The sequence below is a fragment of the Fusarium verticillioides genome (genome assembly GCF_000149555.1).
Source record: "Fusarium verticillioides 7600 chromosome Unknown supercont3.32, whole genome shotgun sequence".
Classification (NCBI taxonomy): Eukaryota; Fungi; Ascomycota; class Sordariomycetes; order Hypocreales; family Nectriaceae; genus Fusarium; species Fusarium verticillioides.
This window is the reverse complement of record NW_017387868.1, coordinates 17,167-27,365: the sequence shown is the minus strand read 5'-3', so window position 1 is coordinate 27,365 and position 10,199 is coordinate 17,167. Positions and strand designations below refer to the sequence as shown.

Below are 10,199 nucleotides of genomic sequence, written 5' to 3'. Positions count from 1 at the left end.
TAACACTTACGATTACCTACCCTAGATGTAAATATCCACTATCTAGTACTCAGTTGGGTACCTTGGTAGATATGCATCTAAGGTTTGTGGAGGGTGAAGTAAATGTCGCTGTTTGCCTCCTCTCTTTGCTAGCTTTGTCTCTGTCTACTCTGTCCCAGCTGCCCCAGGTGCATTGTACTCATTCCCTTGGATCGCTAGGGGACAGTGATCCTTTGGAATATTATTTGTCAGTAATCCTGGCTGATCATGTGACTTGTAGCCGGCTCCTAGTTTCTCCGGGGCTTCTCCGACTTTCTTTCACCATAACTTAATCAGTCCATCCTGGTTGCTCAGATCAATTGGATGGCAACACTTGGGTCATATCTGAGGTATCAAGCGCAAGAAGAACAACTGAAAACGATAGTTACCCATCTGTAAAGCCTAAGGGGCAGAAACTTCTAATGGTATCACCTGATAAACGGCCTGGTACCCAGGGCCCCTCTGCCTCTGCCCATGCTCACGACAGCCAAGTTCCGCGAAAACGACCTGGTTCTTGTGACAACAACCCATCGACAGCCGGCAAACGGGCTGTAAAGAAGCGAGCAGTCAGGGCCTGCGTCTCGTGTCGAGATCGTAAGGTGCGGTGCGACGTTGTCAACGGCGGACCGCCATGCACCAACTGTCGGCTCGACGACGTCGACTGCGTCCTAAAGGCATCGAATCGAGGCAAACACAATCCCGCTAGACATCCGGCTCGCTCGAGGTTGTCGTCGAATGCCACGGCTCCAAGAGCACCCTCACCTTCCGATAATATAAATACGGACGCTGACACAACCGCACCTGGGCCTGCACCTGGCTCAGCTCCTGCCACCGTCTTCCGCTCTGACCATGGCCATGGCTCTGTAGCCACTGGTCAGCCTCAAGAGCGCCGCGGTGGCCAGTCAGTGGCTCATGGCGACGAAGAAACGATATGCGACGATGACGAAGACGAGAACAACAGCTGGCACAACCAACAAGAAGCAGAACAAACACGAATAATACACGACACCCAGGTCCAACCCAATGGCATCGTACACGAGACGCGTTGCGAACAACAACCACAGCCGCAACCCAGCCAAGGGGCTGCGACACGCTCGACGCCCTCCGCTCAGCCTGCCAACCCACAAACGTCTGACTATCTGGTGGCTCTCGCCTTTCAAGGTAAGAACAACGTATCCAGTCTCATACAAGGAGAGGAAGATATTGCAGTCAAGTTATATCAGATCTAATTTAGGATTTACGCTCTAGGATGGACTGAACAAGACGCTGCAGAGGCCCCCCCTTCTTCATCAAGAATGGACAATGTCAGCGCCTCAGCAAACACGCCTCATGCAAACCAAAACCATTTACCGTTATACATCAGCCCCCATCCTTCTTATCTGGACAACCATGATCTTGAGTTTTTAGCTCGCAAGGACTGCTTTACTATACCCGATAATCAGCTACGAGATGAGCTTATCCGGATCTACGTCTTCGTAGTCTATCCCTTTATGCCTGCCATTGATCTTGCAGACTTTCTTGAACCTATTACAGGATCAAGTGGGGTTGGAACTGTTAGTCTATTATTATTCCAAGCTATTATGTTTGCCAGCGTTACGTTTGTTGATATGCAACTATTGCAAAGGTATGGCTTTAAGAACAAGAGAGCAGCCCGACAAGTCTTCTTTAACCGCGTGAAGCTTCTCTATAGTCTAGGTTATGAAGCAGACCGTTTAACTCTGGTACAGTCCCTGCTCCTCATGACATACTGGTATGATACCGACAGTGACGAGAAGCATACATGGTACTGGATGGGCCTCGCTCTTACCACAGCGCACATAGAAGGACTCCACCGCGACCTGGAGGAGCCGCAGCAGATGACCAAGAATGGACGGCTGCGGCGTCGGATATGGTGGTCCTGCGTGATACGAGATCGACTGCTTGGGCTCGGCCTTCGTCGCCCTTCCAGAATCCAGGAAGATGAGTTCAGTGTTGAACGGTTACGACTTGATGATTTTGACATTTCGCTGCCACCGCCACCTGCAGTCGCTCGCTTGCTTGCAGCTCCAAGCTACACGGGTAAAGACCCTGTAAATCGTCAGAGAATAGCCAACCTCTGTATAGACCTCAGCCAGCTGTGTTTTGCGATTGGACGGATTCTCCACACCCAGTACACCATTGCCAGTACGCCGGGAGCGGGCTCTAACTACCTGCGAAGGGCGATTGTTCGACCTAGAAGCTTGAAGGAGCAGGCCCACAGCTTTGCAAAGTGCGATGCTGATCTCCAAGAGTGGTTTCAGAGCCTTGCCCCAGAGTCTCGCTATGTCCCTGGAACTCGAGATGGCGGGGCCGCCGCTGCGCAGGTAGAAAACTCCACGATCAGACTGCATAAGATTCTGCTCTATATGAAATATCTCACGGCGATTGGGGCCTTACATCGGCCCCAGGTCTTCTACAGTGGCTCGGATAGCATCGATCCGGCGCGCAAGGCAGATTCAAGGCGCAAGCTAACTGAGGCCGCCGTGGCCATTACCAAGCTTGCCTTTGATCTACAGTTCAGCGGCCTGATGTGTTATGCGCCGACGAGCAGTGTCCCAGCATTCCTATCGGCGGCTCTAATACACTTGCTAAACATACGTTCCCCAGATGAGGAAACGCGGAACATCAGTATAGGTCGCTTCTGCCAGTGCCTTGATGCATTACACCAACTTCAGAGCATGTATACCGCTGCCGACGAGGCGGTACATATCATCAACAACATGACGGAGAATGCCGGCTTCATTCTTCCTCTGCTTAGTACTGGGAACCCGATGTCGAAGGCAAACGGAATCGCAGCAAGGAACTCGAGGCTGTTCTCAGAGATTGGGCCCAGTCGTGTTACAACAGCATATCCAAGCCCAGCCCCTGGGACAGGAAACCTAGACACCTCGCAAGAAGAAATGATATCTGCACCCATCCCGGGAGCAGGGCCAACGGGCGTTGCTCTTTCTGGGCATCGCTCAAGACAGCCATCAGCAGGCCCAAATATGACCTCATCTGCTACACCAAACTTGATGAGTATCTGGAGCGCTGCAGGTAATATACACTCCGAGAGGGATATACCACTTCCTGCAGACCTAATGGCTGGTATCCAACTCGATCTAGATGCCTGGTATAATATAGGGGATATTATAGATCCAACCTTGATGAACTTTGAGACAGGGCTAGACTTTTTAAACTCTTAATTCTTATTAATATATAAAGTAATAGTAAGTAGATAAATATAAATATATAAAGGGAATTATAGCTTTAAATATAATCTAAACTGAACCTTTAATATATATTTTCTTTATTTATACTTGACTAAATAATACCATCCTCTTTATACTTTGCAATAGCCTCAGCGTCCATACCCATCTCCTCCAAGATCTCAACTGTATGCTGGCCTAGGCGAGGTGGAGCTGTCCGCAGGCCTGTCTTGCTATCGCCAAACTTGACAGCAGGCCCAATAACCTTGATTGAACCAGCGCAAGCGGCATCCATCGGCACATCAATAACCATGTCCCTTGCGGCCGTCTGCGGATGGGCGAAGGTGGCCTCCATGTTATTGATTGGGCCAAAGGGGAGGCCTGATGGCTCAAACAACGCGATCCACTCGTCGATGGTCTTGGAGGCGAAGATGGGGCCCAGAAGAGCGGCAAGCTCCTCGCGATGTTGCACGCGCAGGGGGTTAGTAATAAAGCGAGGATCGGTGACCAAGTGCTCCACGCCCAAGAGGCAGCACAGCGCGGCATACTGGTTGTCATTGGTGGCACCACATACGAGGTAGCGATCCCTAGTCTTAAAGGCATCGTAGGGCGCAATGCTTGGGTGCTGGCAGCCCCAGCGCTCGGCCTCGATGCCCAAGTTAAGCCAGGCGAGGCCGACGTTGGTCAAAAGGCTGAGCTGCGTCTCGAACAGGCTCGCGTCGACTCGCTGGCCTGTGCCGTCTCGCGCGCGGGCGATGAGGGCTGAGAGGATAGCGCCGTGCAGGAAGAGTCCTGTCGACATGTCGACCAGGCCAATGCCAGCGCGCACAGGAGGACCGTTCTTCTCGCCTGTAACATGGAGGAGACCAGCCTCAGCGGCCGCAATGGGATCGTAGCCACCGCGGGTTCGGTAGGGGCCTGTCCGGCCATAGCCTAATTATAACAAGATGGTTAGCGCGGGCTGTTATGGGCAGAGAGAGTCAGTATGTTTCTGTTCTACATACCTGATAAGCCTGCATAGATGATGCGTGGGTTGAGCTCCTTGAGTACGTCATAACCCAGTCCCAGACGCTCCATAGTGCCTGGCTTAAAGTTCTCGACCCTGAGAGACGAGGTTCTCACGTCAGCTCCTAGTCTAAAGGAGGAGGCAAAGAGATAAGAAAAGAAGACTTACACGACGTCAGCATCCTTGATCAGATCGAGGATAAGCTGTCGGCCCTCGGCCTTTTTGAAGTTGACAGTGATGGAACGCTTGTTTCGGTTTACGGCTGCAAAGTAGTTGGAGATAGGACCGCTGGACTCATTCCAAGAGGCTTTCTCACCGGCCATTATCCAGTGCCGCGTATCATCCTAAGGAGAGAGGCAAGAGAAGAGCGTCAGTTCACGTTGCAGTCATGGAGAGAAGAGGGGTCCCTCTCTCGTATATAATGGTAGAAATCCTAATATACATACCCCTTTCCCAACAGCCTCCACCTTCGTGACCTCGGCACCATAATCAGCGAGGATCTGGGTGCAGAATGGGCCCTGTTACATGCAATGTCTTGTCGTCAGAAACAATCTCTTATGTTTTTTTTTTTTTTTTTCACATTCATGGAAGAAAGAGAGAGCGTATACTTACCGCCAGAACCCGTGAGAGGTCGATGATTTTGATGCCAGTCAGGGCCCCCTGACTTGAGCTAGCTGACCGTGGTGCCGCATTGCTAGAGTTATATCTGTAGTTGATCGCTGCCCTTGTAGCAGATGGTGTTGATGATGGGTTTGCGCGAATATAGCTGCGCAGGAACGAGGGACGTAGGCGCTGGCCTGAAAAGAGTAGCCTCGTCATTTCTAATAGCAGAAGGATGTAAGGATGAAGGTGATAAGCTTTCACACATGCAGCGAGACAGGTATAGACAGCTAGATAATACTAATAAGAAAAGGTAGACTAGGAATAATATATATGCAGTGAGAAATACTGTATAGCCTGGATTTACTTAACAATAAATAATATATAAATAACATTAGTAGTAGTAATAGTAGTAAGAGGGGGAGAAAATTATTGCATTCTAAGATCTAGTCATGATGGATCTATTCCTCCTACTACTGTCGGGTTAGTTCTCCCATGCTTTCCCCTAGACAATGGTGGCATTTCACTTATGGATGCAACGGGGCTACGTCGGATTCTCTCGGGCTCTCTCCCTCGGCAACCCAACTGCCTCGGGTTAATTTAGGTTCTCTCCCTCGGCAACCCACTTACCTATAGCCATCAGTCTCAATGCTCAGACACGCAATAGCCCAATGCCGATTCTCGCTTTTTATACAGTACAGATACTATTGCCCAGCAAACCCAGTCTTAACCTAATGAAACTACTTGTAAGAATGCAGTAGTCGACTTGTGTACTCTTCTATGCCCCTTGCTTTCTCTGTGTAACTATGACAGATGCAGAGGCGATTCCTTTGACGAAGGGCCTCGCTGCCCTTCAGACCGCACTTCCATTCATTGTCGGCTGCGGCTCAGGCATGGTGGCCACAACATGCGTGCAGCCCATTGACACAATCAAGGTCAGGTTGCAGCTCGCTGACAGGAGCGTGCTCCGGGTCACGACCTGGAGTATTGCTCGTGACTTAATGGTTGAAGGCGGCATCTTGAACATGTATCAGGGTCTCTCCGCCGCGATCATGCGCTCGCTCATATATGGAACAATGAGACTGGGTCTGTTTTCGACCTTCGAGAAGGAATTGGCAAGAAGAGCCCGTAAGAGAGGCACGACCTTGTCCTTTGGCGAACGATCGCTCGCTGGCGTTGGAGCTGGCGCACTGGCAGCGGTTGTCGGCAATCCGACAGAGGTCATCCTGATTCGAATGCAGGCCGACGGACTCAAGCCCTTGAGTCAACAAGCGAGGTACTCATCTGCCGTTGATGCCCTGCGACGCATTGCCAGGCGCGAGGGCGTCCTTGCGCTCTGGAAAGGCGCAGGCCCAACTCTCATCCGTGCCATGTCCATCAACTTCGGCCAGCTCACTTCCTTTTCGGAGGCTAAGAATCAGCTACAGGAGCACACTAGCCTGTCGCCCCCGGTGCGTACGGCGGTGGCCGCTGGCATCGCTGGCTGCTTGGGCGCCCTCATCAGCCAGCCTTTCGACTTCGTCAAGACTCGTCTGCAGAACCAGGTCAAAACCTCCCCTGCCGTTGGACTTGGCTCTGGGGAGCTCCTGTACAAGGGAACCTTCGACTGCCTTTTCAAGGTCATACGCAAGGAGGGCCTTTTCAGGCTGTATCGGGACATCCTGCCTTACTTTATGAGAATTGGTCCCCATTCGTAAGTGATTTCTACCTTTGAAGGCTTCTAATGATAGTGATTGCTATAATACTAATGCAAGGATATTAGAATGATCGCGTTGTTTCTTACTGACACAATCATTCGCAAGATTGAGACTAGAAGCTTGTCTACCTAAATGGTTACACTCAAGGGTAGATTGGGTTGTCTTACTATTGGCACCAAATACAGGATTATACACGAATGGCTTCTCGCTCAAGCATTATTATTTCAATAGTAACTCAAAATTCCATGATTCTTAGACTTGAGGTTAGAAGTTAGTCTAGAGTACTAACTAGCACTGTCGATGTAAGTAACACAAAAGCAGTTAAAAGACTATTACTTAGAGAGAGTTAAATAAACACAATAGTGCAATATCGAATACTAGAGTATACGTTGAGTCTATGAATGTCGTCTCAAATCAAGGGCAGTCTTCTTCTAGCAGGCAGGCATTGCGAGTAGCCCTCAGGTCTGTCTTAGAAATATCGGTGTGTCCTAAAGACGAGTCACACATAAGTAGCATGAGACTGGGACAGAGACAGAGACGCATCCTTCGTAAGACTAGCGGCGCAATTGGCATCTATTTTCCTTTCCCAAGAAAGACTCACTCATATCTTTCGACACTTAAGTCGTCACATGCTACGGTTCGCCACCCTGCACATGGGGCAGAGAAGACCACGATCAGATAAACATTAAACTTATACTGTAACGGGCTGAAGGGCTAGTCTACACTTCAGTCATAGAGTATGCAAATATCAGGGGCATCCAGGCCTCAATTACATTACTCATCAGGTCAACTTCCTCAAATACTGGCCTACAGCAGTGATTGTATAATACAATTTCAGACTAGGTGCAATCTCAATAGCCGCCAAGTCACTTCAGCTTTGTTTCTCAAAAGGTGAAGTTTTGATGGGCGGTGTAACGAGAATATCAGGGAAGCTCAGAAGATCCTTATAGATCTGAAGGGTTGGTAGTTTGACCGCCAATGCATCAAGACCAACTCCAAACAGTGTACCACAGGAGCTTTCTCATTCACGATACCACCCCTTGCAACGTTAATGCGAATTGCGTTCAGTTTCATTAAGTTTAGCTGAGGGGTAGAGATCATGTTTCTCGTCGTATTGGTCGATGGGACGTATATGGATACGACATCCGCTCCCTTCAGCATCTCATCAAAAGAGAGATATGACGGACTTTGTCGCTGAAAAGCTAGAGCATATCTGAATTAGACATCTATTTACTTTATAAGACTTGTATATTAACATTAGATCTCTGGTGACTAACACACTTGTCACTGAGGCCGCAATGATCCCTTGGATGCATAAGGTATGTTGAACTTCAGCAACTAAAGCTTTGGCTGGGAAAGGCATGTCTCATAGCTATACTTCAAAGTTTCCATAGCGTTTAATCTCTCTCTAGATTGTATGTCCAAAACATTGCCAGTCTCACAGAATTAACGTCTTTGTGATACACCACTCCCAGAAGCTTGCTTTCCATCAAAGTATTACAACGGGATCACTAACGTGCTTTAGCCAAGGGGAGGCTGAGATTTAGCATTTAGCAAGTGTAACGGAACAGTGGGCTGTGATTTCCAAACTTCGCCAAATCCTCCTCGCTATACTTCTCCGAAATCTCTTCGATTGACATCTGGTCTCTCTTATTGACTCTCTTGTGGTAGAAGTCCAAGAAAACAACGGAAATGACGCCTGCGATTGCTGCCGCCATCGAGACTCCGAAGCCCGTAGGATACCTCGGTGCCTCACTGTCAATGAAGATGTAGCTCGCGAAGATACCACCAATACTTGCGAGTGCTAGGACGTACGCCAACGCGACACTGCGCTTAGCAGCTCGAACAGAGTTGTTGCTCGTCCATGTTGAGGTACCGGGATTGATCGGGTACACACCAATATTCAAAAGTATAACAGCAAAGAAGCAAGCACCGATGTGATCCTCAATGTATGGCAACAGAGGCGTGATAATGTAGTAGGAGATAATCACAAGAATCTGAGGGGTCAAAAGGAAATAGCTGCGGCGATGCATCTTATCGCCGAGCATATTGAACCCGGCCGAGCTAATAGCGCCTGCAATGTAGGGCGGAATACTAAGTAGCTGAGCGTTACTCGACGTGTGACCCATGTTCTTAATGATTTGAGTTTGAGAAAACTTCATGCCGTAGATTGGGACTGTGCTGCTCCAGTAGCATAGTACAATGGGGTAGTACTGTCAATCAGTAACAACGTCTTTGATGAGGGCGAGGGTAAGCTTCTGGCCCTCCTCGTTCGCTCTTTCGCCGCCATTCTCTGCTACTATACGGCGGATGAGGTAGTCAGACTCCTCCTCCGTCAGCCATTTGGGCCTTCTTTCGGGGGTATCAGGAAGTAAAAAGGGGGTGATGACACCCATGAGAACAGTGGTTATACCCTCGAGGAGGAAGATCCATCTCCAACCCTCCTGGCCAGCAACACCATCCATCTTGGCAATTGCATAAGCCAGCAAGCCCGAGAAAGCGCCCGAGAGGGCAGAAGCCGTGTAGAACAGAGACAGCCTCGTAGCTAGCTCGTACTTGGTGTACCACTTGTTGAGCATCTGTGACAGTGGCCAGAGCTGGGAGACGTGAGATATATGGTGCATTTACTTACAGTTACTGCGCCTGGGAAGAGACCAACCTCAAAGATACCTATAATGAAGCGCACGGACACAATGCCGCCGAAATCCTGGAGGACACCGTGGAGTGTCATCATTACATCCCAAAGGACTGGGATGATGCCGATGTAGAGCGAAGGTCTCTGCGGGAAGTATCCCTCGAGGATCCAGTTCGAAGGTGCCTCTGTATATTTCACATCAGTATTAGAAAAAGGTTTCAAGATATCAATAAAGACTTGCCACAAACAATATAATTAACAAAAAGATCGATAAGGTAATCTGGTATTTTTGGCGTCAGATCCAAGTCTGCCCTAATGTCTTCAATCTTAGCATTTCCAACATTAGCTCTATTAATATAGGAGAGTACTGCCGCTATGTGAGTAAAACTTCTTTTTATGTATGAAGTGTCACAAATCACTTAGAATAGAGAAACATAAGCAAATAGTATAATATAAAGATCTATCTTAAGGAGGACACTCTTCCTTATCTTTGCTAGGTACTCGTCGCTGGCATCGTGATAGTTATTGGGTACTGCTTCCTGTTGCTGTTTGCCAGCAAGCCCGATATCGTCAGCGAGAGCAGGTTTAGTGTCTGCCATAATGGTCTAGTAATCTTGTGTTTAGAATAATAAAGAGAAATTCTATTAGTCAGGGGAAGTGTGAGAAACTCTATTAAATCTATGGGCCTGAGGATTTTATATGTGTAGGGGAATGGCAATCTAGGAATAAAGTCTAGATAGAAGCTTAGATAATAGATATGTTTCTCTGTTAGCTTATCTATTAGCTTTGTAGCTATTGAACCCCGAGAGAACCCCGTTAAATCCATTAGCCGAGGCAATCAGAAATAAGATAAACCTCGGGTAAGTTAGGTAAACTAATTTAATTAATTTACCTAAGGTTTATCTTATCTCTAATCACCTCGGCTTTTAGTCATCCATTTGACTTTTGAGACTGGTTTAATAAAGTTACATTTATATACTTTAATAATATTTACTATTGCGATAGTAATAACTACATTAATATATAAATATAAGAAC

General features: G+C 48.3%; 5 protein-coding genes across 6 annotated transcripts; 2 read left to right on the top strand and 3 right to left on the bottom strand.

The window, feature by feature from the left end:
* The first annotated feature begins 252 nt into the window (after positions 1-252).
* Positions 253-3,301, top strand: FVEG_17758 (hypothetical protein). Of its 2 annotated transcripts, XM_018906973.1 has the most exons (3): positions 253-443; positions 511-1,179; positions 1,267-3,301. In XM_018906973.1, the coding sequence occupies exon 3, from the start codon at positions 1,314-1,316 to the stop codon at positions 3,219-3,221; it is 1,908 nt and encodes a 635-aa protein (XP_018762225.1). In that variant the 5' UTR covers positions 253-443; positions 511-1,179; positions 1,267-1,313; the 3' UTR covers positions 3,222-3,301. The 2 variants fall into 2 exon arrangements, with proteins under 2 accessions (XP_018762225.1, XP_018762224.1); XM_018906972.1 differs by having other exon boundaries at positions 253-1,179.
* A 38-nt stretch (positions 3,302-3,339) lies between these two features.
* On the bottom strand, positions 3,340-5,049 carry FVEG_14165 (hypothetical protein; the record flags this gene model as incomplete). The annotated part of the gene is made up of 5 exons (XM_018903483.1): positions 3,340-4,157; positions 4,229-4,326; positions 4,399-4,574; positions 4,677-4,748; positions 4,843-5,049. The coding sequence occupies 5 exons, from the start codon at positions 5,047-5,049 to the stop codon at positions 3,340-3,342; spliced, it is 1,371 nt and encodes a 456-aa protein (XP_018762223.1).
* A 587-nt stretch (positions 5,050-5,636) lies between these two features.
* FVEG_14164 (hypothetical protein) lies at positions 5,637-6,527 on the top strand (the record flags this gene model as incomplete). Its single annotated transcript, XM_018903482.1, has 1 exon — positions 5,637-6,527. The coding sequence occupies one exon, from the start codon at positions 5,637-5,639 to the stop codon at positions 6,525-6,527; it is 891 nt and encodes a 296-aa protein (XP_018762222.1).
* Positions 6,528-8,077: 1,550 nt separating this feature from the next.
* FVEG_17757 (hypothetical protein) lies at positions 8,078-8,656 on the bottom strand (the record flags this gene model as incomplete). Its single annotated transcript, XM_018906971.1, has 1 exon — positions 8,078-8,656. One exon carries the CDS (start codon positions 8,654-8,656, stop codon positions 8,078-8,080), a length of 579 nt encoding a protein of 192 aa, XP_018762221.1.
* Positions 8,657-8,743: 87 nt separating this feature from the next.
* FVEG_17756 (hypothetical protein) lies at positions 8,744-9,258 on the bottom strand (the record flags this gene model as incomplete). Its single annotated transcript, XM_018906970.1, has 2 exons — positions 8,744-9,106; positions 9,160-9,258. The coding sequence occupies 2 exons, from the start codon at positions 9,256-9,258 to the stop codon at positions 8,744-8,746; spliced, it is 462 nt and encodes a 153-aa protein (XP_018762220.1).
* Positions 9,259-10,199: the final 941 nt, after the last annotated feature.

Coding starts and splice junctions, on each gene's coding strand:
- FVEG_17758 (XM_018906972.1), top strand. CDS start 441: ATGGTATCACCTGATAAACGGCCTGGTACCCAGGGCCCCTCTGCCTCT. Junction 1,180..1,266: donor GGTGGCTCTCGCCTTTCAAG/GTAAGAACAACG, acceptor TTTACGCTCTAG/GATGGACTGAACAAGACGCT.